The 27,137-nt window shown below is 41.3% G+C and overlaps 1 protein-coding gene across 3 annotated transcripts in view; it reads right to left on the bottom strand.

The window, feature by feature from the left end:
- Positions 1-27,137, bottom strand: part of EPSTI1 (epithelial stromal interaction 1) — a 99,604-nt gene that overhangs the window by 51,376 nt on the left and 21,091 nt on the right. For all 3 annotated transcript variants that reach the window (XM_043579475.1, XM_043579467.1, XM_043579458.1), the window contains exons 4-6: positions 26,532-26,605; positions 25,810-25,893; positions 15,166-15,239 (exon numbers count right to left, since the gene is read on the bottom strand). In XM_043579475.1, the coding sequence (XP_043435410.1) occupies positions 15,166-15,239; positions 25,810-25,893; positions 26,532-26,605 (232 nt within the window). The remainder of the gene's footprint in view (positions 1-15,165; positions 15,240-25,809; positions 25,894-26,531; positions 26,606-27,137) is intronic.

Raw genomic sequence — 27,137 nt, 5'->3', positions numbered from 1 at the left:
CTCAGAGCATAAAAAAGCATGAACCTTCCAAATACTGGGGAGGGTGTCTTACAAAACTGGTCCTCTTATAAATTGCTAATGGAAGGGAAAATTGGTGTTACCACTTCAGGGAGTAACTTGACAGTGCTTAGTAGAGATGAATATGTGCATAATGCCTAGGTACCAACTCTAGAGAAACTCTTGCATAGGTATTTAAAGACACCTGAACAAGGTAATTTAATCCAGCACTGCTATAACAGTCCCAGAGATAGAATTTTAAAAAGAGGGGTGGGGGGCAGCGCCTGGGTGGCTCAGTCAGTTAAGCATCTGACTTGGGCTCCTGATCTCACACCCCCGTATCAGGCTCTGTGCTAACGACTCAGAGCCTGGAGTCTGCTTAGGATTCTGTGTCTCCCTCCCTTTCTGCCCCCTTCCCTGCTAGTGCTCTGTCTCTCATTCTCAAAGATAAGTAAAACATTAAAAAAAGAGAGAGAGAGAGTCCCAGAGATAGAAAGAAGATGTGGAGTGGGGTGAGGGGAAGATGAGAATGGAAAGGAAGAAGAGAATGAACTAGATCTACATCAAGAATCGATATGGTGAAATCTCAAAAAACAGTATCCAGTCGGGGTGCGGTGGGGGGGGGGGGGGGGGGGGGGGAGGAGTTGTAAAGGTATGATACAGTGATCAAAGTATCTGAAGGACATAAAACAACAGTCTGTACCTTGTGTGGATTCACATATATGTAATAAAATTGGAACAATGTACATGATGAGAAAAAGAAAAGCAGCCCAAGATATTTAGGAACTGTTCTGACACATCTTAATCTCAATGTTATTACAAACTAATCCGACGTTTACAGCTAAGCCATGTTGTTCTACTGATGGACATAAATGGTCCCACAGAATATCCACTTTACCCAAGTAGACCTCACAACTTACCAAATATCCCCCATCTTGCTAAATGAATGCAGACTTCCTTACCAATTACAGTGTCATACTCATCTAGGCTGTCCCCCTATAGGTAACATTTAGTGAGACATCCAATCACAGAATTGTCCCCACATGCTGACAACACACAATCTAGAGCAATCTCCTGCTTCTTTAGACCCTTCCCCAAATTACCTAACTGAAACCTAAATCCTCATCAGTTATGTCTAACACTCTTACTGAGATATCCCTCCATTTCTTACAGTGTGTGTTTTCCCTTTTTTCTTTTTTAGTTGTTTGTTTTTGAGAGAGAGAGAACACGGGTAGAAGAGGGGCAGAGAGAGAGAGAGAGAGGAAGACACAGAATCCGAAGCAGGCTCCAGGCTCTGAGCTGTCAGCACAGAGCCAGACGTGGGGCTTGAACCTATGAGACATGAGATCATGACCTGAGCCGAAGTCTGACACTTAACCGACTGAGCCACCCAGGTGTCCCATGTTTTCCTTTTTTGTAATAAACCCATAATGTTCAACTACAGGTATGTCCCTGGTGGTCTTCTGCTGAAGGGCACTGACAAATGTTACACACCAGAACACTGTTGCTGTTAGAGAAAAAATGGAGGGAAGGGATGAGAGTGAAAGGGTAACTAACACTTTAGCCATCACTATGCCATTTAATTTCTTTTTTAAAAATGAAACAAATGCAGGCAAAATCGTAAGTGTGACCTTAGTGATTGATACATATTTTCTGTGATTTTGCAATGCTTCTCAAAGAGAGAAAAAGCATACACACTATTGTGGTGCTTATGGGGAAAAGTTTTGCAGATGCCATTCTGGATTCCTTAGAGCAGTAATTTCCAAAATGCCACCAGGAAGACCCACGTGTGGCTGACACCGTAAGAATCATCTACGCTGCTTCTTGTCAAGCCCTGGACTCAAGACTTAAACTTTCCAAGTCAGCATGTCTGGTATCGGATCCGGGAACCCGTGTTTCTCAAAAGCACCCCTGGTGATCTTGGGATCTACTATAGAGGTACCAATGGATATTTAACATGCGTAATTCTCTGAGGTCCACAGGATTCTGACTTAATGATTAAATCATGCTATCACACACATTTGGAAACACAATCTTAGCGTGTCTTAGGAATCCTTCTCTAGGAGGACTGTCTAACAATACGTTCTTCCTGTCTTTTACAATAGCTTCACAAACCTGAACTTGGCCACTGTGAGGTTTAGGTGAGCAAGTAATCATTCTTACATTCACATACGCATTTGTGCCAGCAACAAATTCTTCCTCAGTCTCCGCTTTATGCTTAGTAATATGGGTTATCGAATAAACTAAACAGAGATGGTTTTGACTGAGTCAGTTTCATATAAGTGGGTGTGAACAAAAAACATTCATATACTTATAAGCACTCAAAGCTAAAATCAGTGGGGAAAAGTTTGAGGATAACAGGATATTAGAATAGTCTTAAAGTATTTCCCCCAACTACAAAATATCAATTACAAAGGGAAAAAAACAATTAACTTTACAGTGGAGACCACCCTGACCAAATAATGAAAGCTAGTATCACCAGTAATGAGGACATCAACATCATATACCCTCTTGATAGGATGCTCCAAGGACACAGGATCACCTCTTAGTATTCTGAAAATTAAAACCTCAATCTTATCATAAGAAAATATCAGATAAACCCAAATTAGAGGTACATTCTACAAAGTAACTAACCAGTACTGACTGAAAGTGTCAAGGTCATGAAACATAAGGCAAAAATGAGGCACTGTCACAGACTAGAGGAAACTAAATAGTCATGACCACTAATTATATTATGTGATCCTGAATCAGATCCTAAAATAGAAAAAAGAACATTGAGGAGAAACTGGTGAAATTCTAATAAAGCCTGTAGTTTATTGTGTCAATCTTAATTGCCTAGTTTGATAAATGCACTATGGTTTATACAAGATATTAACATTAGGGGAACCTAGAAAGTCTCAGTGCAAAACTCTGTACTATTTTTGTAACCTTTCTCTAAGCTGAAAGTTATTTCAAAAGAAAAAAAAAAAGGAAATCTCCCTCAGCTCTCTTCCTTACCTGAAACCAAGAGAAGACAAAACCTAAAGACAGCATTTGCCTCCGAGTTCCCTAAATGGAGGCATCTTATTTCTCATACATTTTCCTCAGTGACTGGAGGGGGTGGGGGGGGGAACACAGGCCTCTTCTTTGCTCCTCACGTTACTTCAGACAATTACTTCTCCCTCCATCACTTGCAAAAAAAAAGTCTGTTCCGGTTAGTGCCCTTGACATCAGTATACCCTACGTTCTTCTCCCCTCTTTGCTATTACACATTCCAAACCTTCTGGTCCGAAGCATCTCTCATTCATCACGACCAGGCTTCCTCCCCATCTCAACTAGTGTTGGAGACATGGATGTCCCGGATCTCCTCCTTGCCTTCCAGCTCCCAGGCTCCACTTTTTATTTTCTCATCTCCAACACCTCTTCAGTCTGCCTCAGCCACACTCCTAGAGTCCTACCCTAAACTCTACCGTCATGAACAAGTATCCTCCCTCCAACAGAAGAACTGACAAACACCACTCTTGGACAGAACTTTCCATCATTCCGTGTTCTTGGCACAAACATCGTCACTACAACAATGTTCTGCCCGGTTTGGGATTTCCAAGCCATCATTCCTCCCTTCTTCTCACCATCAGTTCCTACCCATCTCTATTTATTGTGCAGCTTAGAGCCCACAGTGCATTTTTACGATCTTTCCTTTACAAATGTCTTTGACTCTCTAAGATAAAGCCGACCATCTGCTTTCTCTGCATGGGCACCAGAGCAAGTGAATCAAACTTGGGGAAAAATAACCTATCAGGTGTTTGGGGATGGTAGACATGGAGGAGGATGCGGGCAGGGGTGTAGACAGGCTTCACATGAAATTCATGAACACGGACATCACTCTGATCAGAGCCAACACCAACTCCTGCCTGGACTACCGCCGTAACGTTGTCTCTAGCTTCTCCATTTCCATTCTTGCCTCCTCAAATCTATTCTTGACACAGCAAGCAGTAATCACTTCTTTAAAAACAATAAAACAGCTTCTGAAGGTTTGCTCCTGTAGCTTAAATAAAACCCAAACTATGTGCCACGGCCTGCATGATCTCTCTGGCTCCTACCAATCTTGTCAACTTCATGATCTCTCTTCCCCCACTTCAACCCAAATATATCAGCTTCCTTTCCGAATATACTGGGTGCTGCTCCCGCAGCCTAGGACCCACTTCCCTGGTTCTCAGCAGGACTCGTTCCTTTCTCATCCCTCCACTCAACTGTCATTTTCTCAGAGATGCAGGTCTCCCCTACATTCTCCCCTCCCAGTTTCAGTATTCTTGATCACTGGTAGAGATCATTATCTTCCCCTATGTTCTCTCATAGGAATTATAGTCTGTTATCCTATATATTCCTTGGTCATCTGGTTTATTATCTGAATTTCCACACTTGGTCATGGGGCTAGATTTGCTTTATTCATCATACATGTCTAGAACCTAGTAACCTAGTATAGTGCTTGATCTATACCAGGTGCTCACAGTTGAATACATGAAAGCCCATTGCCTAATGCTAGATACTATCAATACATTTACATTTTGGCCAGTGTCAAAATAAAATTTTTTATGTTTCTCTGATCATCAGTGAGGCCAAATATTTTTATCGATTTTATATCTCTTGTCTTTGAACTGCTAGTTCAAGCCATTTGTCAATTTTTCTAGAGTTGTCTTTTTCTTACTAATTTATAAGAGTTCTTTGTGAAATTAAGCCTTTGTCCATTACTCTTGAGGCAAATATTTTCTCCTAGACTCACTTGTAATACTGTTGACTGTTGTCACCTACCACGATTTTTTCTTGCAGTCAAATCTGTATTTTTCCTCATGGCTTCTGAGTTATGTGTGTGACTTATGATTTAGGGGGTAGAATCTCCTTTCCAAAAACATTCTTCATCATATTCTAATTGTGTTGGCTCAATACAATTTGTCAAATTGTCTTTTTGACACTGATTTGAAAGGATACTTTTATCAATAGCTGAAGTCCTAAATACTAAATGCCCTTATATTCATGGGCCTGCTTCTAGATTCTTTCACTGAATAGATTTATTATAATTCCAATAACACTTTATTACTACCATACTTTTATATTAGTACACGTAATACCTGGTACAACAAGCCTCTCCTAACTCCATTCAATTTCTCTCTTTCAAGTGTATCATTTTTTTTTTAGTATTTTCTCTTTAAACTTGATTTATCAAATTCCACAAAAGGTCCTGTTCAGGAGAACTATCTTTATAATACTGACTTTTTTTTTCCTTCTAGAGTTAATGGTCTACATTTATTTTCATCTTCTTTTAGGTATCTTATGTAGGATCTATCTATTCGACTCACCTGTTTTAAAGTGGATGATTACTTTAAGTGGGCTTTTTCTTTAATTATATTTTTTAATGAGCTTTTGATGGTATAGAAGATAGACAAATATTTGCATATTGGCTTTAGATTCATTCATGTTAGTTGAAGTGTTAGTATTAGGTCTAGTAACTTTTTGGTTGATCCCTTCGGGATGGTTTAGACGGATAATCAGAGACACTGATCTCTTTCTTTGCAATATTTAGATTATTTCTTTGTTAAAAATAGAAACAGTCTCTAGTTACAGGGCAGTAATAACAAGCATTCTCATCACCCTGTTCCAGACTTCACTGGAAAAGCTGGCTTCTTTCTTAGGATTTCAAATGAAATCTAACACCTTCCTTGAAGGTTTAGTAGAACTCACTGAAAACACAAAAACAGAACAAAACAAAAACCCAATTGGGCTTTTTTTTTTAGGTAAAAACCAAACTGTATTTTCTCTTCCACTTCTAGTTATTACTCTATTCAGGCTTCAAGTCTAGTCATGTATATTTTCCCCAGGAAATAAATGAGGAAATCTGGGTGACAAAAAATTAACAATTAGAAGTAGGATAATTAGGAGTATTTTGCTCTTCCAGAATTCTGGTTGTACTTCCTTTCTTATCCTTGGGGCTCTTCTTTTTTTATTTTTAAGTCAGACAAGTTCAAAATCGGCCTGAAATTTTATAAGAATTTTTTTAAAAAAGCAAAAAACTAGTTTTGGGGTTAATTTACAGATGATAAATTCGTTTTCTACATCATTAAAACAAATTTGGGGGGTGGGGGTGCCTCAGTGGCCCAGTCAGTTAAGCATCAGACTCTTGATTTCAGCTTGGGTCATGATCTCATGGTTCCTGAGACTGAGCCCTGCGTAGGGTTCTGTGCTGACAGCACGGAACCTGCTTGGGATTCTCTTTCCCTCTCTTTCTGCCCCTTCCCTACTTGCACGTGTGTTCTCTCTCAAAATAAATAAATAAACATTTTAAAACTTTTTTTTCCTGTATTATCCTTCCTTCTACCTATTTGTACTTATTTTATTGTTCTACACTATCTTAATACGACGTTTAGTTTGTTTCTGTTTTTACTAAATGCTTTTAAAACTATTTTCTAAATAATTTTATAGCCACATTCTATAGATTTATATAATATGGGATACTTTAAAACTTGTATTCTTGGGGCGCCTGGGTGGCGCAGTCGGTTAAGCGTCTGACTTCAGCCAGGTCACGATCTCGCGGTCCGTGAGTTCGGGCCCCGCGTCAGGCTCTGGGCTGATGGCTCGGAGCCTGGAGCCTGCTTCCGAATCTGTGTCTCCCTCTCTCTCTCTGCCCCTCCCCCGTTCATGCTCTGTTTCTCTCTGTCCCAAAAATAAATAAAAAACGTTGAAAAAAAAATTTAAAAATAAATAAATAAATAAATAAATAAATAAATAAATAAAACTTGTATTCTTTTATCCCCAAGTAATTTGTGATTTCAGTTTTTGGTTTCAATTTGTACCCTAACAGTCATTCAGAAAAGTGATTAGAAAAACATTTATGTGAACAGACATGAAATTTCTTTTTTTTGCTGATTTGAGTAATCCCTACACCCAATATGGGTCTCAAACTCCTGACCCCAAGATCAAGAGTCACATGTTCCTCCAGCTGAGCCAGCCAGACGCCCCTGACATTAACATTTCTTATTGCTTAATTTATGATTTTATTACATTTTCCTTAGGAATGGTGGTTCTCTAGGATTTGGGAGTACTGGGGGGATTTTCTGAGAAACTCTGAAACCTTAGTGAAGGCCAATCGTAGTTACGTCAATATTTGTAAAGATTTTGTATTTTCATAAACCAGGTACAACACTTTATAACTGTCTATATAATCATACTGATTATTATTCAAATCTTCTATTCCTTATATCATTTTTTGGTTCACATGATCTGCTAATTTCAATGGAGAATTAGTTAAATAAAAAGGAAAATTTGAGGCACTTCGGTGGCTCAGTCAGTTAAGCGTCCAACTCTTGATTTCGGCTCAGGTCATGATTTTGCGGTTCATGAGTTCAGGCCCTGCATCGGGCTCTGTGGGCTCAGCACAGAGCCTGCTTGGGATTCTCTGTCTCCTCTCTCTCTGCCCCTCCCCCGCTTATGTTTGCTCACTCTCAAAAATAAACTTAAGAAAAAAGAGAGAAGGTGACAAATCCATTATCTATATTACAGACTTTAGCAGTTTGTTTTATAGGTTTCAAATTGATAAAGACCCATTATTCACATTATCTTTTGGCTGACATATTTTATCTCTATAAAATACTCTTCATCCTGTTGAATGCTTTTCACCTTGAATTTAGTCTCCTACTAACAGTGATATTAATTAATCTACCTTCTATTGTTAGCATTTATGGTTATACTTTCCATTCCTTTATTTTCATCTCTTTTGTTTTATGGCATCTCTTATAGTAGCAGATAGCTAGAATTTCATCTTTTTATGCCACCCGAGAGTGTTTCTTTTAATAAGGAGATTTGGCATGTATACCTTTTCTGTGATTGCTGACTTGTTCATAGTTCTTCCTCTTTTCTGCCTTATGTTACAATGATCAAATTTTCATTGTATTCATTGTATTTCACTGTATTTTTTCACCTCTTTTTATGTTATATTTCCTATATCCCATATAATGAAACACATAAAACACAAATTAGTCTTCTATCAATATGCGGAATTCACAAGCCTTCACTCGTACAAAGAAAAAAACACTCAACGTTACTTCCTATCTCCTCTTCCTTGTGCCTCTTCTAGCACTAAAATCCTCTATATTAATTTGATCATGCTTATTCTTAATTTTTAGAAAAGAGAAAAGTCTATCACATACCTGACTATACATGTCACTATATTCTTTGTTCACAACTGTTCTAATACCTACTCCCTTCCCTTTTCTTGGATTCATTCTTTGTTTGGTCGGAGTTCATTTGGTGTTAATTTTTTTTTTTTTCAGTAAGGATCTTAGAACTCACACAGAAGTGATAAAGTTGGCTCTGCAGCCAGCTTTTCTGAAGGATGGAGGGGAGGTGCACACATATCCCCCCAGGTATACCAGGTCACAGTGATGAGATAACTAAGGGAAACTAGTTTATAAAAAAGACATTAGTCAACTCTCACCTTTTACTAATTATTAATTACATATTGCGAAAGCTAGAAGCTGTCCCTGACATCCAGGAGCTAGTCTAGCACTCAGAGCTAGGCCTTGGTGTTCTCCTGGTGAAAGCAATTCACACAGTATCAACATCAAAAGAGTCACCCTGGGGCTGTGATGGATATTGACAAAAATAAGACCCCTTCATTAACATGTCTGAGCAAAAAAAGATACATGAACCTGTCTAAACCACCAAAGTGACCAAACACCCCCAAATTCCTACCTGATTTGTGTGACACTGCTTCTTTATCAATTACATTACAATTGCAATTAACCACTCAGGTCTTCCCTCCTTTTAAATAAAATAAAGATACCTAATCACAATCACCCTGCCTCCTGATAACGTTCAACCCAGAATGAAGCCCCGTTTCCGCAAAGTCTCCTGCAGTCACCTGACACAGGCCCAAATCTTAGCATGTTCTGACATCTTCTTACCAAGGTGGCCCACAGTTCCCCCAAGATGCAGCTAAGAAGTTTAGAATTCATTTTATAAGCAATGGGAAATAATACCCTTTTAGAATAGGGTAGTGACATGATGAAAGCCGTGCTTTAGAAAATGAAATCCAACAAAACATGTAAGATAACAGACAGAAAAAGACAGTTGGTGAAGACAGCAATGAAGCCATTCGAGTATGCCAGGGGATGACAAGGAGACAGAAGCCATAAAGGCAAGTGGAATGTGAGGAATACCTATCGGAAGGTGGTGGCAGTGGGAATGAAAAAGTTAATGTGTGCTGGGACATCCACAGGAAGAACGGACAGTGATAGAAATACTGATACGGTCTTAACCGTCAGCATGATTTAACATTCAGTAGGCAAGGATTCTCTCAGATCAGATTTCCCATAAAATATTCAGTCTTATTCTGAACAAAATAGATAGGGGATTTTTGTATCTATAAGTTCGCTTCATTAGCATAAGATAGAAAGTTATGAATAGGATGACTTTCAATTCACCTTACTTGGATTATAAAATGTGAAGTTGGATTTAAGCCTACCATATGGATAAGGGATCGATTTAGCCCTTAAGTGTCTTTTGCAAGCTCCCATGAAGGGCATTAGAAGTTTTGTGAGCACATTAGAAGGCAAACTTGGGGCCTAAGTGTGCATATTCAGCAGACCTGCCTAGATCCTCCATTCTTAGAAAACTAAAACAGATGAAGATGTGCCTCTTAGGACCTAATCACACTATTATTCAAATGGAAATAAAAGAGATGCATGGTTCCGATGGTGGAAATGAAGTAAACTTCCCAACATTTCAATCGACAGGCTGAGCTCAAGGTAGTGCTTGGCAGTTGAGGAATAGGAAGGTCCTGTTTTGGAAAGAGCTTGGTTCCAAGAGCTTTTTCAACTAGGTTTTTAAAGAACTAAGCATCCTCCCCCACCCCCCCCCCCCCCGCCCCGCCCCATCCCCTAGAAATATTGGAAACAGTACGTAGGAGCAGAGCACTGCCTGGAAACATCACAAAAACCCACATACCCTACAGTAAGTTTAAGTGTGGTACTAACCCAGTGTTGGGACTGGAAAAGGATAGCATTCATCTACGATGAAAATCAGAGAAAGTCAACTTATTTCCTCAGTTTTTCTTTCACCTACCCTAGGCAAAATGTACATCTTGGTAGAAGGAAACAGAAGTCAACACTGGCCAAATCTTGCTCTCTGAACTGAACTTTACCCCCCCCTTAACTCCAGGGCTTATCACCCCCCACCCTAGCCAGATATTCCTGACCTTCCAACTAGATCATACCTCTCAATGACCTATTTTCCCCAGCCCCCCTGGACCCCCAAATCTCAAGACCAAGATTTGGCTGCATCACTTATGGTCTTAGGGACTTCAGGTAATTTACTCAACCCTCCATCTGTAAAATGAGGAGGATATACCCCTCATAGGGCTGATCTGAAAGTTAGATTTAAAAATGCATATAATAGGGGCGCCTGGGTGGCTCAGTCGGTTAAGCGTCCGACTTCGGCTCAGGTCACGATCTCGCGATCCGTGAGTTCGAGCCCCGCATCGGGCTCTGTGCTGACAGCTCAGAGCCTGGAGCCTGTTTCAGATTCTGTGTCTCCCTCTCTCTCTGCCCCTCCCCCATTCATGCTCTGTCTCTCTCTCTCTCAAAAATAAATAAACGTTAAAAAAAAAAATTTTTAAATAAATAAATAAAAAATAAAAAATGCATATAATATACCTAATACTCTTGATACTCCAGAGGCTCTCAGCAATACAGCAGCTTTTATTATTATTTTGCTTATTTCAAAGAGCCAAGCATTTTGTATTTAAAAAAAAACTGTGCAAATGTATAATCTATTACATTAAATGGTTATTAGATATGAATTAACATTTCAAATGTTTGGAAGATACCCAATTGTTAGCTCTCCAGCATATCCTTAAGAGAACCTTGTTTTTTCCTAAGACCCACACACAAAATGTATCCCATTGCTCCCACCCTATGTGAGCCCCCGCCACTGGTTAAATAGGCTCAAAATTCAAACTTGTCTCTATATCTATGTAAAAAATATAATTAGAAAAACGACTAGAACCCCCCAAATCAGCTACCATTCAAATTTTTAAAAGTGAAGATGTATTTACTCTGTGTTTTTAAATCACCTATATCCCAACGTCCTCCCTTTGATATTTTTTTAAAAAGCACAATCAAAAGTTTATTAACTATCACCTCAAACCCTCAAATCCACCAGTAATAATGATTAATAGAAAAGGCCTTCCTGAAAAGTACCACATTTGACTTTTTATAGGTAGTTACAGAGAGTAAAAATAATGGGGGAAACTACACCAAGGTTAGATGCCTATTTTTGCCCTTTGCTTTTCATGCTCAAGAATCCTAGAACTAATTCTAAATTGTGAAATGAATCTGTCCCCAGCCAGAGTAGCAGACTTAATGCACCATTAATCTGGTGTGCTCTCAGCTGCCAATTGAAATAGTCACAGTCCTTCGATTTTTAAGGAAAAGACAGTACTGCAGAAGTACATTCCAGAGGTCTTTTCACAAAAGCCATCCTGTGTGCTCCATCTGCACACGCAATCTGCTTGTGTATTTCCAGCCAGCTTGCATGGGCAGATTAATGCGTACAATTAGAAAGCAACCTCACAGGCATTCAATAAACTGCCTTCATTATTACACTCAGGAGAGTCCCTTTGGATGTCAATAAAAGCCTAGTTTTCTGCCTGTTAGCTAAATAATTGACAACACTAAAAATAATCAGAAGCAAATGAACGAAGTCAGGAATAAGGTGTTAAGAAAGAGCACATTAAGATTCTCCTGGTGGTGCCCCAGGATACTATCGTGAGCTTTTTCTCCAGCAGCTTAGATTTATAGTCTGCTCAAGTCCATGGATGCACTCCTCTACAACACACACACACACACACACACATACATACACACACACATACCACCATTCCTGGTCTGCTATTTGAACCACATATCACAGCATGCTGAAACTAGCAAGGACATGAGGTATTGATGGGTTTCAAAGAATTTTAGCTGTGTTCTATTTTGTGTTCCTTGGTTTGACAGCTTCAGGATAATGTAAATTTTTTGGTGGGGGAAGGGCGCATTGGGGAACGGAGAGTAGCCTGGTTGGTCTGGTGAAATCTTTGTGCTATTAAAATTCTAACAGTTTGGGGCGCCTGGGTGGCTCAGACGGCTGAGCGTTCAACTTCGGCTCAAGTCATGATCTCACAGTTCGTGGGTTTGAGCCCCACCTCAGGCTCTGTGCTGACAGCTCAGAGCCTGGAGCCTGCTTCAGATTCTGTGTCTCCCTCTTTCTGCCCCTCCCCCACTCACGCTCTGTCTCACTCTGTTTCTCAAAAATAAATAATAAATGTAAAAAAAAATTTAAAAAACAATCCTAACAGTTCTCCTAGGCAATTTTTGTACCATAAAAAATCGATTATAAGAAGGTATGATAAAGGCTTGTTATACAGAGGGTCCATGTTTTCCAAGGAGTCCCTTTCATATTTCTAGCTATATAATGATCATTCATTTCATGAGCTATTAGTCTTTTAATTTCAAAAGTAGTTCAAAACAAAATACTCTTCAAAAAAAAACCCTCACATATATTTTTTTATGTTTCTCAATACGCTTTAAAAATCAATTTGAGATACTTCTCATTTTTACTCAACTCCTTTTTCCTGGTTAACTGGGACTTTCATGATAAGCAGAAGAAAGAGCAAGAGTGAAATGTGCGTGTAATTGAATTCAGCTCCACTGATGGTATAGGAGGCGGCTAAGGGTAAAACTTTTTTCTTCAGAGAAAAAGGGTGATTGATCTCCAGTGTTTAGTAAAACACACCTCAAGAAGCTGGAAGACAGGGCGTCTGGGTGGCTCAATCAGTTAAGCGTCCGACTTCAGCTCGGGTCATGATCTCACAGTTCGTGAGTTTGAGCCCCGCACGGGTATCTCTGCTGCCAGAGCAGAACCTGCTTTGGATCCTTTGTCTCCCTCTCTCTGCCCCTCCCCTGTGCACACATGAGGTGGGGGGGAGGTGGGTTCTCTCTCTCTCTCCCCCTTCCCCTCTCCCTCTTTCCACCTCTCTGTCTCTCAAAAATAAAAAATAAAACAAGCTGGACTGTGAAAGAAAGGTGACTGAGTATCACAACCTCCCATGTCCTTTCAGACTCTGAGAACCTCTTATTCTCCACTTTACCATGTTTAAAACTCTCCAGAGAATGGGTTTGTTCAACTTCCTTGTCCTGTACTTAAGACCCCTCATTGGCAAGCAGGCCTTCCCTTCTCCAGCCTAAAACTAGAATGACATGGGGATAAATACATTTGTTCTTATTGTGTCTCTAGGCTACAACTGTACCCTTATTTCCTTCAACTCCTCTGGTTGGCCTAGAAATACACTCATCCATCCTCTAAGCAATGAAGGGAAAGGCAATAATATACCCTTAATCTATTGCCTCCCTCCTGCCAGCTCTAAGACAGTTCATCTTTCCTGGTGTTTAGCTTCCCACCAGCTCCCTCACCCCCATGCCTATCTTAGAAGAACAGCGGGGAAAGACACGCTATGGAATCAATGACTCAAATGAGGGCAATGCCTATTTTAACTTTAAAAAGATGACGTTACTCATTGGCACTTGTACCCAACCCACCCCATCTCCCATTTTGTGGCCTGGGTAGCAGAGGCCAAGTAACCTAATTTGCCAAGAAGTAAAGCACTGAGAAACTTCTTCCCACTCCTCTCTCTGAGACTCAAAGCAAGGAGGAGCTGCTTAGGATAGAGGCAGGATAATTGTGGCGGAAGGAGAAAAACAGAGGACCCTGTACTTAGAAGAGCAACACGCATTAGGGCGTCACATATGCTCACACCCACATTAGAATGATCTGAAATTCTGAAAATGAGGTACAATAATGGGAAGAGAGAACAGGAGGAAGTCAGATGATAATCCATCTGAAAGTGGAAGCCAATTGCTAATTTTGGGTGGGACCAGAATCACTACCCAGTCTCTACAAAATATAAGTTGTCTGATCCATTCAACAAGGACTCCTGTAAGTTTCATTTCTGTCTCCATAGAATTCAGGTACTTTTAAGCCATTTACGTAAACTATTTTATTTCATCCTTACAAATGGCTTATGGGAGAGATACTGGCATCCCTATTTTTTTATTTATTTTTTTATTTTTTATTTATTTATTTTTAATATATGAAATTTATTGTCAAATTGGTTTCCATACAACACCCAGTGCTCATCCCAAAAGACGCCCTCTTCAATGCCCATCACCTCCCCTCCCCTCCTTCACACCCCCCATCAACCCTCAGTTTGTTCTCAGTTTTTTTTTTTTAATTTTTTTTCAACGTTTTTTATTTATTTTTGGGACAGAGAGAGACAAAGCATGAACGGGGGAGGGGCAGAGAGAGAGGGAGACACAGAATCGGAAACAAGCTCCAGGCTCCGAGCCATCAGCCCAGAGCCTGACGCGGGGCTAGAACTCACGTACCGCGAGATCGTGACCTGGCTGAAGTCGGACGCTTAACCGACTGCGCCACCCAGGCACCCCTGTTCTCAGTTTTTAAAAGTCTCTTATGCTTTGGCTGTCTCCCACTCTAACCTCTTTTTTTTTTTTCCCTTCCCCTCCCCCATGGGTTTCTGTTAAGTTTCTCAGGATCCACATAAGAGTGAAAACATATGGTATTGGTCTTTCTCTGTATGGCTTATTTCACTTAGCATCACACTCTCCAGTTCCAACCACGTTGCTACAAAGGGCCATATTTCATTCTTTCTCATTGCCACGTAGTACTCCATTGTGTATATAAACCACAATTTCTTTATCCATTCATCAGTTGATGGACATTTAGGCTTTTCCCACAATTTGGCTATTGTTGAGAGTGCTTCTTTTCAAATATTATCTTCCTTATATCAGTGTTTTGAAAGTCAACATAATCAGAAGTACCTTGGATTGCCAAAGAATCAGCCCTCCAAGTTATTTAGAATCAAGGATTTCTCAAATTTAGCAGTATTATTTCAAATCGATGAAGAATACTCTGGTGAGTACAGAGGTATCCAACCTCAAACCTTACATAATGACAGAGTTCAATGACATAATTAATATAACAGCCCATAATCCAAAGCAGAGGTCTTGGAAAGTTACCTAGAATTCAAAAGCAGAGTAAACAATGTCTTAAAGGTACAAAGTTCTGAAGATACAAACTTACTACTGCTGGTGCTCTCTAAATGCTTCTCTTCTGAGGTTTTCTTGAAGTCTTTTTTTCTCCTCTAGTTTATTGCTCTGAAATTGCAAGTTTCAAAATGCAATCTATTAGGGAAACTTGAGGCAGAATCGTGGTATTAAAGTTATCCAAGGTCCCAAATCCTTAGGTTCAAGTGGCCTCAGTTATTCAATTTGGTACCTACCAGGGCTTCCAAGATGTGCCCTTTCTTTTTCTTTTTCTTTTTTTTTTTAATATGAAATTTATTGTCAAATTGGTTTCCATACAGCACCCAGTGCTCATCCCCACAGGTGCCCTCCTCCACACCTATCACCCACTTTCCCCTCCCTCCCACCCCTCTTCCCCCATCAACCCTCAGTTTATTCTCAGTTTTTAAGAGTCTCTTATGGTTTGCTCCCAGATGTGCTCTTTCAACCCACGGTCACTATTTACTGAAAGTGAGGAGTCCCAAGTTCCTTCCATGGTTCCTCTCTCAACTTGATTGGTATAATCGCAGAATCAGTATTCACATTTTTATTCTTTACTTCAAATGATAGCAACATTTATATTTTAAGAAGTGTTTTCAAGATGTTTTAAGGGAAACATGAAATTTCCACACCAAGTATGTTAAGTGAAAATTATAAGCAATGGTTAAGTAGTTCATAAAAAATTTATACATATAAACCCACATCCCACTAAAGCATTTGGAAAAAGATTTTAAGTAAGCCAACTCAAGTCCCTTCTGACTCAGAATCATATACTTAAAGCTGTTGAGAGACTGAACAGCAAATGTCATAAAAAATGGAATGGAAAAGAGTTCTTTTTTTTAATTAGTTGTTTGGAGAATCTAGAAACAAAGGACTTCATATTTGAGATTACAGTCACCAAGGCTCTGGCATATTTTAATCCAATTTAAATAATCCTGGAGCTTTTTGTTCACTATGACATAAACTGTTGTGCTTTTGTTTTTTAAAACTTGCCTATGAAAAACAAGTAAAGTTCTTAGAAAACAAGCTTAATGGGGAGTTGAAACAAATTCTACAACACAGGAGAGACTTGAAGTTTTAAATGAATCCAAGGGAGACAGCAAGCAGCTGGGTTTGCTTTAATAAAAGGAATTGGATTTTCCTGGCAGGAAGACCTGTGAAAAGGGAATAATGGAACTCATCATTTCTAAACCCTGACATTAGTTTGGCTCCCATCTTTCAAAGAGGGGGGAAAACAGTTCATATTGTTCATTTCCATGAAAGTCTTCATTCACACAGAACCATTTACTGGTCCCATTTTGAAAGGTGAAACAGAGGATTTCAGTTTCAGGAAAAAAAAAAAAAAAAAAAACATAAAGGAAATTTACTGCCAAAGGAACCCATTAGAATACAAAGCAATTGGATTATTAATTAAACAAGTTCTAGGAAGCAAACAAATAGAGAATTGTGAAAATAAATCAACAGGATCTCAACCTAGAAAAAAATCCTGACTCATGAGACCCAAAGGGTGGACTGTGAGGAGCCCCTACATCTCTGGAGAAAAGTGGGGGGCGGTAAAAAACGGTAAGCACGCAGTAGGTATTCATTAGCCTACTGTTAGAAATGCTACTTCAGGGGCGCCTGGGTGGCGCAGTCGGTTGAGCGTCCGACTTCAGCCAGGTCACGATCTCGCGGTCCGTGAGTTCAAGCCCCGCGTCGGGCTCTGGGCTGATGGCTCAGAGCCTGGAGCCTGTTTCTGATTCTGTGTCTCCCTCTCTCTCTGACCCTCCCCCGTTCATGCTCTGTCTCTCTCTCTGTCCCAAAAATGAATAAAAAAACGTTGAAAAAAAAAATTTAAAAAAAAAAAAAAAAAAAAGAAATGCTACTTCAAAAATGGCAAGAAAACCACACAAAGATCTGGAGACCGGGGCTCCTTTAGCAAGGTCACAAAATGGAAACCCAGTTTTAATCTTGTCACTAATAGATTAGCATTGAATTCAACTCATGAATAACTGATAACTTTTAACTCATGAGTTATTCAGTAGCTAAATTCTGTCCAACAAAGGTCTGTTTATCTCTCAGAGGTTGCTGGAGAAGTACTGCAAAATACCAGAGTATCTGCAAAAAAAAAATTATAGTCAATACCTAACAACGTAGGAGCTGTTTTAGTATAATAATCCAAATCCTTAAGTTTAGTCATACTGTTTAGGTCTTTTCATTTTGCACAGAGTTAAGAAGTCATCCAACCATACTTATACATATATACACAAGTATAAAATGTCTAGAAGCATGGGGTCTAAAAGAAAAAATTCTGTAACCAGCTCTAGACCCATCCTCACCGAGTGACCTTAAACAAATCATTTAATATTACCAAATCTCATTTGCTCAAACATTTATCAAATGCCTATTATATGCTTGGTCCTATGTTAGATGCTGAGAATACATATGAGCAGAGTAGTGCCTCCTCTGGAAAATTTCAGAGGCTAGCTGGGAACACAGACAAGGAACCAATGATGACAGTCTGTAAAATACGTTGGGGGGTTAGAGGTTTGCAAATAATATGAACAGAGAAAAAGCACGGAAGTAGGTACTCTTTCAACAGTCCCATGAACATTCATCCAGCGTCTACTAAGTGGCAGACCCCACCCTGGGCACAGGAGCCAAGTTGAGTGACATTCAGAATGTAGTTTCTAACCCCTGGGTTCATGACGAACTCTGTTAAGAGTATGCTCATTTCTACAGAGAGTGGGCTCATCCATAGCTTTGTTCAGATTCACCAAGGGGTTAATGACCAAATTAAGGATACGAACCATGGTCTAACGAGAGGTAGAAATTCTAGACAAATCTAAGCAAGTTTTCCAGGAGGAGGAAGAGGTGATGGGAACAGGGCTTAACTTAACTCCATTGTACAGGTTGCTCACTACCCATGGGGCCGGCAAAGGGATTGGGGAGGCTAAAGGAGGGCTGGCATTCAGCTCACCAAACCCTAGATCCCAGCACAGGGTGCTTCAGCGCAGCACAAGTATCTTTTTCTATGTTCCACAAAAGTACTATCAATCACCAACCTGAGCACCCGCAGAACTGACCACCTGGATGAAGAATCTGCTTGTAATTTGCACAAAGGCAATGATGGGCTAGTGGTGGCCCCGGAGAGGGAAGGGATATTCCCATAACTTACAATTTTTTCAATACACAAAGGCATGAGAGAATTAGCCAATTTAAGGAAGCCTGGAGCAGCTCGTGGATAAATTAAAAGGTGTTTGTAGTGACACGGTGGACGAGACGGTTGAGGAAAAGGGAAGGGGTAGTTACAAAAGAATTTATATGCCAAGTGAAGGAGTTTGGGCTTCAGTAAAGGCAATGATGAGCCATTACGTTATTTTAAGCAGGACAGTAAGCAGCTCACTCTGGAAGCAGTGTAGACAGTGAGCTGCAGAAAGCACCACAAACATAAAAACCAATGGAGCGGTTCTCACGGTAATCGGCCCATAAATTAGGAGTCCCAAATTACGGCAACAGGGACAGAGAAGGACGGGCAAATTCCAGAAACATTCAGGAGCCAGATATAATAGGACAGGGGGAAAATAAGAGGAGGAAGACTACATCCATAGAGAATGGGTGAGGCAAGGGGGAATGGTACAGGGTGGCCACTAAGAGCATCAGAATGAACAGAAGTTTCATTTTGAACTTACTGGATTTGAGCTCTACTTGGGGAACATCTGGAAAGAACTATCGAGCATATGGTATAATACATGGTTCTGGGACTCAGGAATATGGGCTAGAGACACGGATTTCAAAAATCGCCAGCACAAGCAATAACTAATCCTTAAATGTGGAAAAGTGAGGACTTTCACCTAAGACTATGGTGGCACAGGCACAGGGATGAGAGGCGACCCCACAGGTGGCACCTGGATAGAACATCAGTAGCAGAAAAACATGAGGGAAACGGATCTGGAAATCCAGAGGGGTGGAATTCGAAGGACAGAGTACTTAACAGTTATGATATTACGAAGAGTTTAATTAAGTAAGGTAGGAATTAAAGAGTCTCCATCGTTGGTGGTGGTGGTGGTTTTTTCAATTAAGAGCACCTCTGGTGTTCTTAGCTAGATCAGTACCGTGGAGTACTAGAGACAGAAGTCAAACTCAGTCCACCAAGGAACAGTTAGAGGGGAGAACACAAAGACAGCAGGTTCCTAGGCCAGCTGCGCTCAGCATCACCTAAGGGACATTTTTTTTTTTTTTTAACAAGAGATTCGTTGGTTCAGGTGATTGCTAGAAGTCAGTCCACAGACTGGCACTTGGGAACCAAATGTGGTAGAAAGGCCTTCAAGCAGCTGAACCACGATGCGTGGCACAGAGGAGTTGAAAGGAAACCAGAACAGGGAGAGATCCTTTGTTTTTAAAAGAAGAGATTTGAGCAGGATTTTACACCAAGAGACTGAGGGAGTGGGGGTGGGACAGAGACAAAACAGGACAAAAGGAGGCTTAACCGATGGGGCAGCAAGGTTCCTGAGGAGATGAAAGAGGAGAAAACAAACACAGGTGGAAGCATCTATCGTAGCAATGAAGAAAACCCTTTCTTATTTCTCCTGAGATGGGATAGGAGTAAAAACAGCGAAGGAAGAGTAAAGGAAACAGAGAGATAAAGGTGCTTATGCCTGATGGACTTTTTTGCCTAGCAAGTGAGAGAGGAGATCGTGAGCTGAAAATGAAAGAAGACAGTAAGAAGAACATGAGGAGAGGAAGATCTTGGTACTTAGGGGTGGGCCAGGAATGCAGAGTAGGTATTGTTAGAGACCCAGCTGAGCGGGAAGCCCACAAATCTGGTGGGGCAAAATTACAACACACACACACACACACACGTCATGTGTGTTTGTTTCTCGCCAGCAACCTCGTTCGTGTAGGTTTAGTAAAAATGAAAAAATGGAACCAATTCATATGTAACACAAGAATAATTCTTGGCCTTCCACAAAACAGCTTGATACAACAGAGTCAAACGAGATAGTGTTAAAGCACTTCTTTTCCTTTACAATGAATTAGGTTAGGGAACCCCTAGTCGGTGATTACTACGTACTAGGCGTTGTACTAAGGGCTTTGCACATACCGTATCCTCTAAGCCTTCCGGTCCGTTGTATTATTACTGTACCCATTTTGCAGATAAGGGAAGTGAGGCATAGAGAAGCTAACAGCTTACCTTCTTAGTACTACCTCTATATTTCAAAGACAGACATCCCAACGTTAGGGGATTAACGGGATCCTACTAGATTTTAACAATAGGCTCTAACTGCCCACACTAATTCATCCACCATGAAATGCAAAACATAGGAACCATATTTCTGGGAAATACCAGTGTTCCTTGAGATGTCAGAAATGGACATTTTTCCTAATTTATAAAGACAATATTGAAAGTGGTTCCTCAGTGTGGCTTTACCCTGCAATCTGTCTTAAACTGTTAGCCCTTGCTATTACACGCTTGCTAGAAATAGTGACATGCGATTCCTTAAAAATATGTATAAGTATGCATCTCTGCATCTACTTATTTTCTACTCGTTGGTTCCCACTTCAGTTTACAGCATGAAAATTAACTAACAAGGCTTCTCAGGGCCGGCATAAAACCCAGTGACTCCCGGTGCTCCAAATAACGATCAGCTCTATGACTTTTGGTTTAGCAGAAAAAAACAAGGAGAGCCATCAGGTGCCACTCAGATCTCGGGCTGGCTTCTGCCCTTTCTGACGTGATGATACCCCAGGAGGTTCTGTGTATTAAGTGAAGGTATTTGCAAACTAGATGCCACTGTGTAATATTATTTCAAACAGAAGTAGAACAAAGGCAGAGTCAGAGTAATCCGGGGGGTAGGGAGGTTCTTTAACACGGAACCAGAAGGTTTTCATTTTGCAAGTTTGTGGGTATTATGAAAGCGGGGGGGGGGGGGGGTTGGAGGAGGAATCGAAGTATTACCTAATTCATCAATAGGATTATGGGGGGGAAACCGCAGTGGAGGTCTGCTCCCACAGTGCAGAATTGTAGGCAAAAGGCTTTCTGGGAGGATTCTGAAAATCTGTCTACTTACGCTGCAGGATCCAGTGGCAAAGAAAGTACTTGTACCCCTGTATGTGCAGTCGTATGTACAAAGTACTCGTACACTGCTTTTATGTAACGACTTCCTTTCACTCTGACGTTCTGATTTTCGAGGTATTCTCTCTGTTTCATGGAATTCCAGAAAGAGAAATGAATACATCATTATGAAGCCGCATTTGCCAAAACTTAGTGGCTTCAAAAAACACGAGTTTACTAATAATCTTACAGCTCTGGAGGTCAGAAGTCCAAGGTGGTCTCACTGGGTTAAAATCAAGGCGTCAGCGGGACTGCTGTCCTTCTGGAGACTCCAGGGGAGAATCTCTGTCCTTGCCTCTTCTAGCTTCTTGAGGCCATCTACATTCCTTGGCTCGTGGTCCCTTCTCTCTATCTCAAAGCCAGCAGCGGCAGGCCAAATCTCCCCCTGCTAACATCTCTTCACGCTCTCAATCTCCTGCCCCCCTCTTCCAAGTTAAGGACCCTTGTGATTACACTGGACCCACCTGGAGAGTGCAGAGCTCCACCTGAAAGTAAGTTGATTAGCAACCTTAATTCCACCTGCAAATGTAATCCCTCCACTTTGCCACATAACGTAACATAGTCCTAGGTTCCAGGGATTAGAACGGAGGGGCAGGGGAGGGGTCATTACTCTGCCTACCACATGGGCTATAATCTAGTTTTAAGTCAATAAGTATCAGACATATAATATGCCAGATACTTCACGAAACTGTTGCCCTCTTTAGCCCCCAGGCACTTGGCTTTGGAATGTGTGTGGTGGGGGGAGGTGAGCGAGGCCCTCTCTCTCTTAGGGCCAAGCAGGGGTATACTGATAAACTCAGCAACCTCCTCTAGCAAAGAGGGGGAGGGGGAGGTTGATTTGCAGCGTTTACTGATTTCCGTGGTGAAAAGACTCCCAACAGGGAGGGTTTCAAGCTACCACAGTGAAGTCAACTAGTTTACAAAAATCCTGAAAACATAACAATCCACTCTCACAGGTGGATTTGAGCAGGCTCTCGTACACCAGGGGAAGGATACATAACATCAACCTAGTCTAGGACCAGGAATAAAAGTTTGACTAACGTATCCTAGTGCCCTTTCCAAATTTCCCCCTCACCTATAGGGCTAACTCTTCCTGAACCCATTGACAAGACCGGATACTAAAGGGCTGGCTGCCTTTCACAACCTTCTGCTTATTAAAGATCAAAGAACACCCCCATGTGCTAGCAGAGAATAGTCTACTTGACCCTCACTCACACACAGGTGGTAAGCAATTAGAGGCCCAGGGTTGGGTGGGGAGGTGACCCTTCTTGGGAGAGCGGAAAACTAAAGGGCAACAGGGTTAAGACAAGAGGCCAAGCTAGGGGTTCTCGGGTGGCAACAGGCTGCTCAGCTTCTACTTGACTCGGTGTTCCTGGACAGTAGCCATTCGCCTGGGGAGGGAGGGCGGTATTTTGCAGGCTGGTGTCCATATGTGTGTTTGCCGTGCATTTTAAAGAATAAATGCTCCATAAGCACAGCCATTATTGCTTCCCTTGGCCATTTTCACACTGGCAATGTGAAGTATGCCATTTCTAGATGGCTAATGTCCATTTTTCTTTTATCTGACACATGCTACTAAATAGGCTCACATTTACTACGAAAAGCCACAGATTTATGTACAATAAGAACAGCTAGGTCGCGGTGGCAGTGCAGGGCAATTAACCAAAGAAATCAGGTCCGTAGAAGGACCAGGGGAGGCTGCTCCTTATCTTGTTACGTAGATTACATTAATGCTCCTCGATTTTATATGCACAAGAATAAACTGGGAAGCTTATTAAAATGCAGGTTCTGGTTCAAAGGTTTGGGGATCTCAAGATTCTGCATTTCTAACAAGTGATGCCCATAGGGCTGGTTCAAGGAACATCTTTTGAATGGGAAGGATCAACATATCAACTTTCTCTCCCCATCTCTCACTTTTGGACAAAATTATACCAATAATCATTACAATTATCACATTAGAAAAGCAAATCCAATTAAGATTTCTGTAGTTAATGATTGTTATACACCTAGTGTTATAGTACAACTTGGAAAGAGGAAAATGCTGCTTTTACTCAGTGTTAAATAAGACCATTTCAGGGGCACTTGGGTGGCTCAGTTGGGTAAGACTCTGATTCTTTTTTTAAGTCTATTTACATATTGAGAGAGAGAGAGAGAGAGAGAGAGAACCAGCAAGGGAGGGGCAGAGCGAGAGTTGGGGACATAAGTCTGACAGCAGAGAGCCTGATGCTGGGCTTGAACTCATCATGACCTGAGCCAAAGTCTGACGCTTAACCAACTGAGCCACCCAAGCATCTATCTAACTCTTGATCTCAGCTCAGGTCATGAATTCCCGACTCCTGAGTTCAGGCCCCTCGTTGGGCTGTGTGCTGACAGTGTGGAGCCTGCTTAGGATTCTGTCTCTCCCTCTCTCTGCCCCCTTTCTCTCCCCCACCCTCCCCCCCCAAAATAAATAAATAAACAAGCTTAAAAAAAATGAAGACCATTTCGGCCACTAACATTTCTGAATAGTATACATTATTTGATCCCATGAAGAAATGAGCTATAAATAACCCACAAGTCAGCTAACTATGGGGATTAAATGACAACTAATAAATGGCTTTTAGAATAAGAAGTTGCAACACAGTAGTTCTTCAGGATCTACAAGACTCTTAATTCAATTCCTGGTGATGATCTGACGATTTTCTTAGTTCCAACTGAAATGCAGGACTATGTAAAGGGGCCGTCTCCTCTACAATCACAAGACCAAAGTGTGAACTTCCCTTGGAAGAAAAATTGGGAGGGGGCAGTTGGATGAAAAAGAGTGGGGAACAGAGAGGTAGAAAGACGAAATCATGTTTTTGAAGATGAAAAACAAATTAGTGTCACAAAAATCTTTTCGGTGAAGGTGTAATAGCTGATCAATTGGAAACAGACTGCCAAATCAAGTTTTGCGAGCAAAGTTCCTATATTCTTTTGTCTTACACCTCCAGCATTTCATTACAGTTCCGCATGCAGAAGTCCGGTCTTATCTCTACCCTAGAGCCCACATCTCTGCACTTGACAGATGTTCCCGGAGCCGTGAGGGAAGAAGAGGAGGTGGGGCTTAGTGTAGAGGCATGGCAGAGAGCTGCCCGAGATCATACAACAAGACACCTTATAAAGAAAGACAGTCTGCTCACCAGCCAGGTAAACAGCAGGTAAGGCTCATATACTCTCATGTGTTTTACAGGCCATCACCTTTCGGCTTTATTAACTGTGACTGGTAAAAATATCCATTGCTTGGGGCGCCTGGGTGGCGCAGTCGGTTGAGCGTCCGACTTCAGCCAGGTCACGATCTCGCGGTCCGTGAGTTCGAGCCCCGCGTCGGGCTCTGGGCTGATGGCTCAGAGCCTGGAGCCTGTTTCCGATTCTGTGTCTCCCTCTCTCTCTCTGCCCCTCCCCCGTTCACGCTCTGTCTCTCTCTGTCCCCAAAATAAATAAACGTTGAAAAAAAAATTAAAAAAAAAAATATCCATTGCTTGGTAACCAGGCTTAAATTTTGACCAACACTCAATCTTTAAAAGAAAAAAACAAAAGGGAGGAGGGAGGGAGAAAGAGCTGCACAGACAGACAGGCAGGAGGACAGCAAGAATAGGAAGTGTGTTTCCATGACTTACACTTGAGCAGGTGCCATACTTGGTGGTCGGTATCATGAGCCAACCCCTCGCCCCCATACCTCCAATACTTAAAACCTGCTACAGCTTAGGACCTTGTGGGAATGGGAGGAGGAAGAAGGGTGGGGGTAGAACAACACTACATTCTTCCTTCTTCTGTAGCCGAAAAGCATGTTTTAAGAGAGATTTTTTGCCAAGCTCCAGAAAGAGTTATCAAAACTAACCACATCACTGTGAGCTTTATCACGTCACTAATACTGAAATGCAAATGCACACTTTTTCTTGCACCGGTAAGAGCGGCATGTTCACCTATCACTCACCCTGGAAAAGGCAGTGCACCGTGAATTGCTGGTGTTACTAACCGCTTTGCCTTCTGGTCAAGTAGACAGCCACTACTTGATCACTTGCCTGGGAGGTGAGATTGTGTGGTCACTAAGAACTCCAGCTCTGAGGGGCACCTGGGCGGCTCAGTCGGTTAAGCATCCAACTCGTGATTTCGGCTCAAGTCACGATGTCACAGTTCCCTGCGTTTGAGCTGTGCTTGTGCGTCGGGCTCTGCACCGAGAGCACAGAGCCTGCTTGGGATTCACCATCTCCCTCTCCCTCCGTCTCCCTCTCTCCTTCTCTCTCAAAAGAACTAAACAAACACAGGAAAAACAAAAAAAAAAAACAAAAAAACCAAAAACCTAGCGCTGAGGCCAGTCTGCCTGTATTTGAATCCTACTTCTATCTACTGGCCGTGAGCCCCTGGGCAAGTTACCTACCCTCTCTGTGTCGGTTTCCTCATTTGTAAATGCAAGTAATAAGAATAATCTATACTCGTAAGGCTGTTTCGAGAATTGAACGAATTTGCATATGGGCGGTGTGCAGAAGACAGCCTGGCATACACAGGGAGCCTTCGGTCAGTGGTAGCTCACCATCCTTGCCACTATCTTACCTTCTGTCTCTGAACTGCCTTCATCTGTTGTATTCTGGCCTCTTCCACTTGCTTCTTGATTCTTACAGATTCTTCTCTTTTTAGCTAAATTGTATTGAAATTACAGAGGACAAAAAACAGTTACTATCTTTCAGTCTGAACCTCTGGAACACGAAATTATGATGAGAGACAAATTACAGTATTGTTTGTGTTCTACCTCGCCATGATGATAGGCTGGCATTTCCCACTACTAAGATCACAGAGAATTGTCAGGTTGCATCTCCTGTCCGTGACATTTCTCTCATGGTTCTTCCTTGGTCTCTGTCTCTCTGTCCTCCCACCCCACCCACCCAGGTTGGGGAGGAGAGACAGCAGATGATATTTCCTTATTATAAAACTCATATGCCTCATTATTTTTAAAAAGTCACTGGCATCTTCAATCTTTTCTGTACTACTTTTGTGCAAACCCATGTTCTTGGTGCAAAACCTTCAAAACGTGGCAGGGGTTGAACTATAAAAAATAAATCCCTTTGTGAAGAGTCCTGCTGACTGATGTACGGCTTGGATAAGAAGTCTAGAGAGTCATCTCTTCATTTCTTCCTGACTTCTTTGATTTTGAGAGTTTCCTTTTGTAATTGGTTTCAAGGTTTTATGCTTTTGGTAAATGTATTATTTCATGGCGACTGAAAGTGCCAGTACTCAAATTCCTTGCCAAAACTGAACTAAAAGAGACGGATTCTGACCTTTTGTTGGTATTTCGATTGCATCAGTTGGAGTTGTTGTTTCTGCCTGACTTCAGCTTCCGATTGGCTTCCACCTACGGGGAAAAAAGTCACAAAGGTGAAACATGAATATTAAGCTGAAATGTCAGCCATCAGAGACTAATTAATACATGATAAGTCTACGCCAGGAGTTTCTTTAACATTTTCATGCCCCTGGAAAACTATAAACAGTTTTCTTAACAAGACATTAGAGAATGGGAATTTCTTAAAAGAGAAACATGCTCTGGACAGAGCATGGTACCATATGCCTAAAAGGAGAGGAGAATCCTACAAAGGTTTTCAGTCATGTGGGTAGTCACGTTTTCACTTAGACTGAATTTACACCTGAAGGTACATGCTAAATAGTGCCGTTCTTAAATACTCTAGAACATTCCTCCTACTTGAGGATGGCCGTTCCTTAGCCTACTCAGGCTGATGATGCTTTGCTTTGATTGTCTTGTCTTCTCCTGACCCTACTGCCTCATTCTTGAGTAGCATAGTGTAGGAAATCCTCAGGGGTCTTGCCACCAGAAAATTACATAGTCTTTATAACCAGGTTTTTAGGGGCGCCTGGGTGGCGCAGTCAGT

Source organism: Prionailurus bengalensis, chromosome A1 (genome assembly GCF_016509475.1).
Source record: "Prionailurus bengalensis isolate Pbe53 chromosome A1, Fcat_Pben_1.1_paternal_pri, whole genome shotgun sequence".
Lineage (NCBI taxonomy): Eukaryota > Metazoa > Chordata > Mammalia > Carnivora > Felidae > Prionailurus > Prionailurus bengalensis.
Note: the sequence above shows the minus strand (reverse complement) of the source record. Positions and strands in the feature narration are given on the sequence as shown.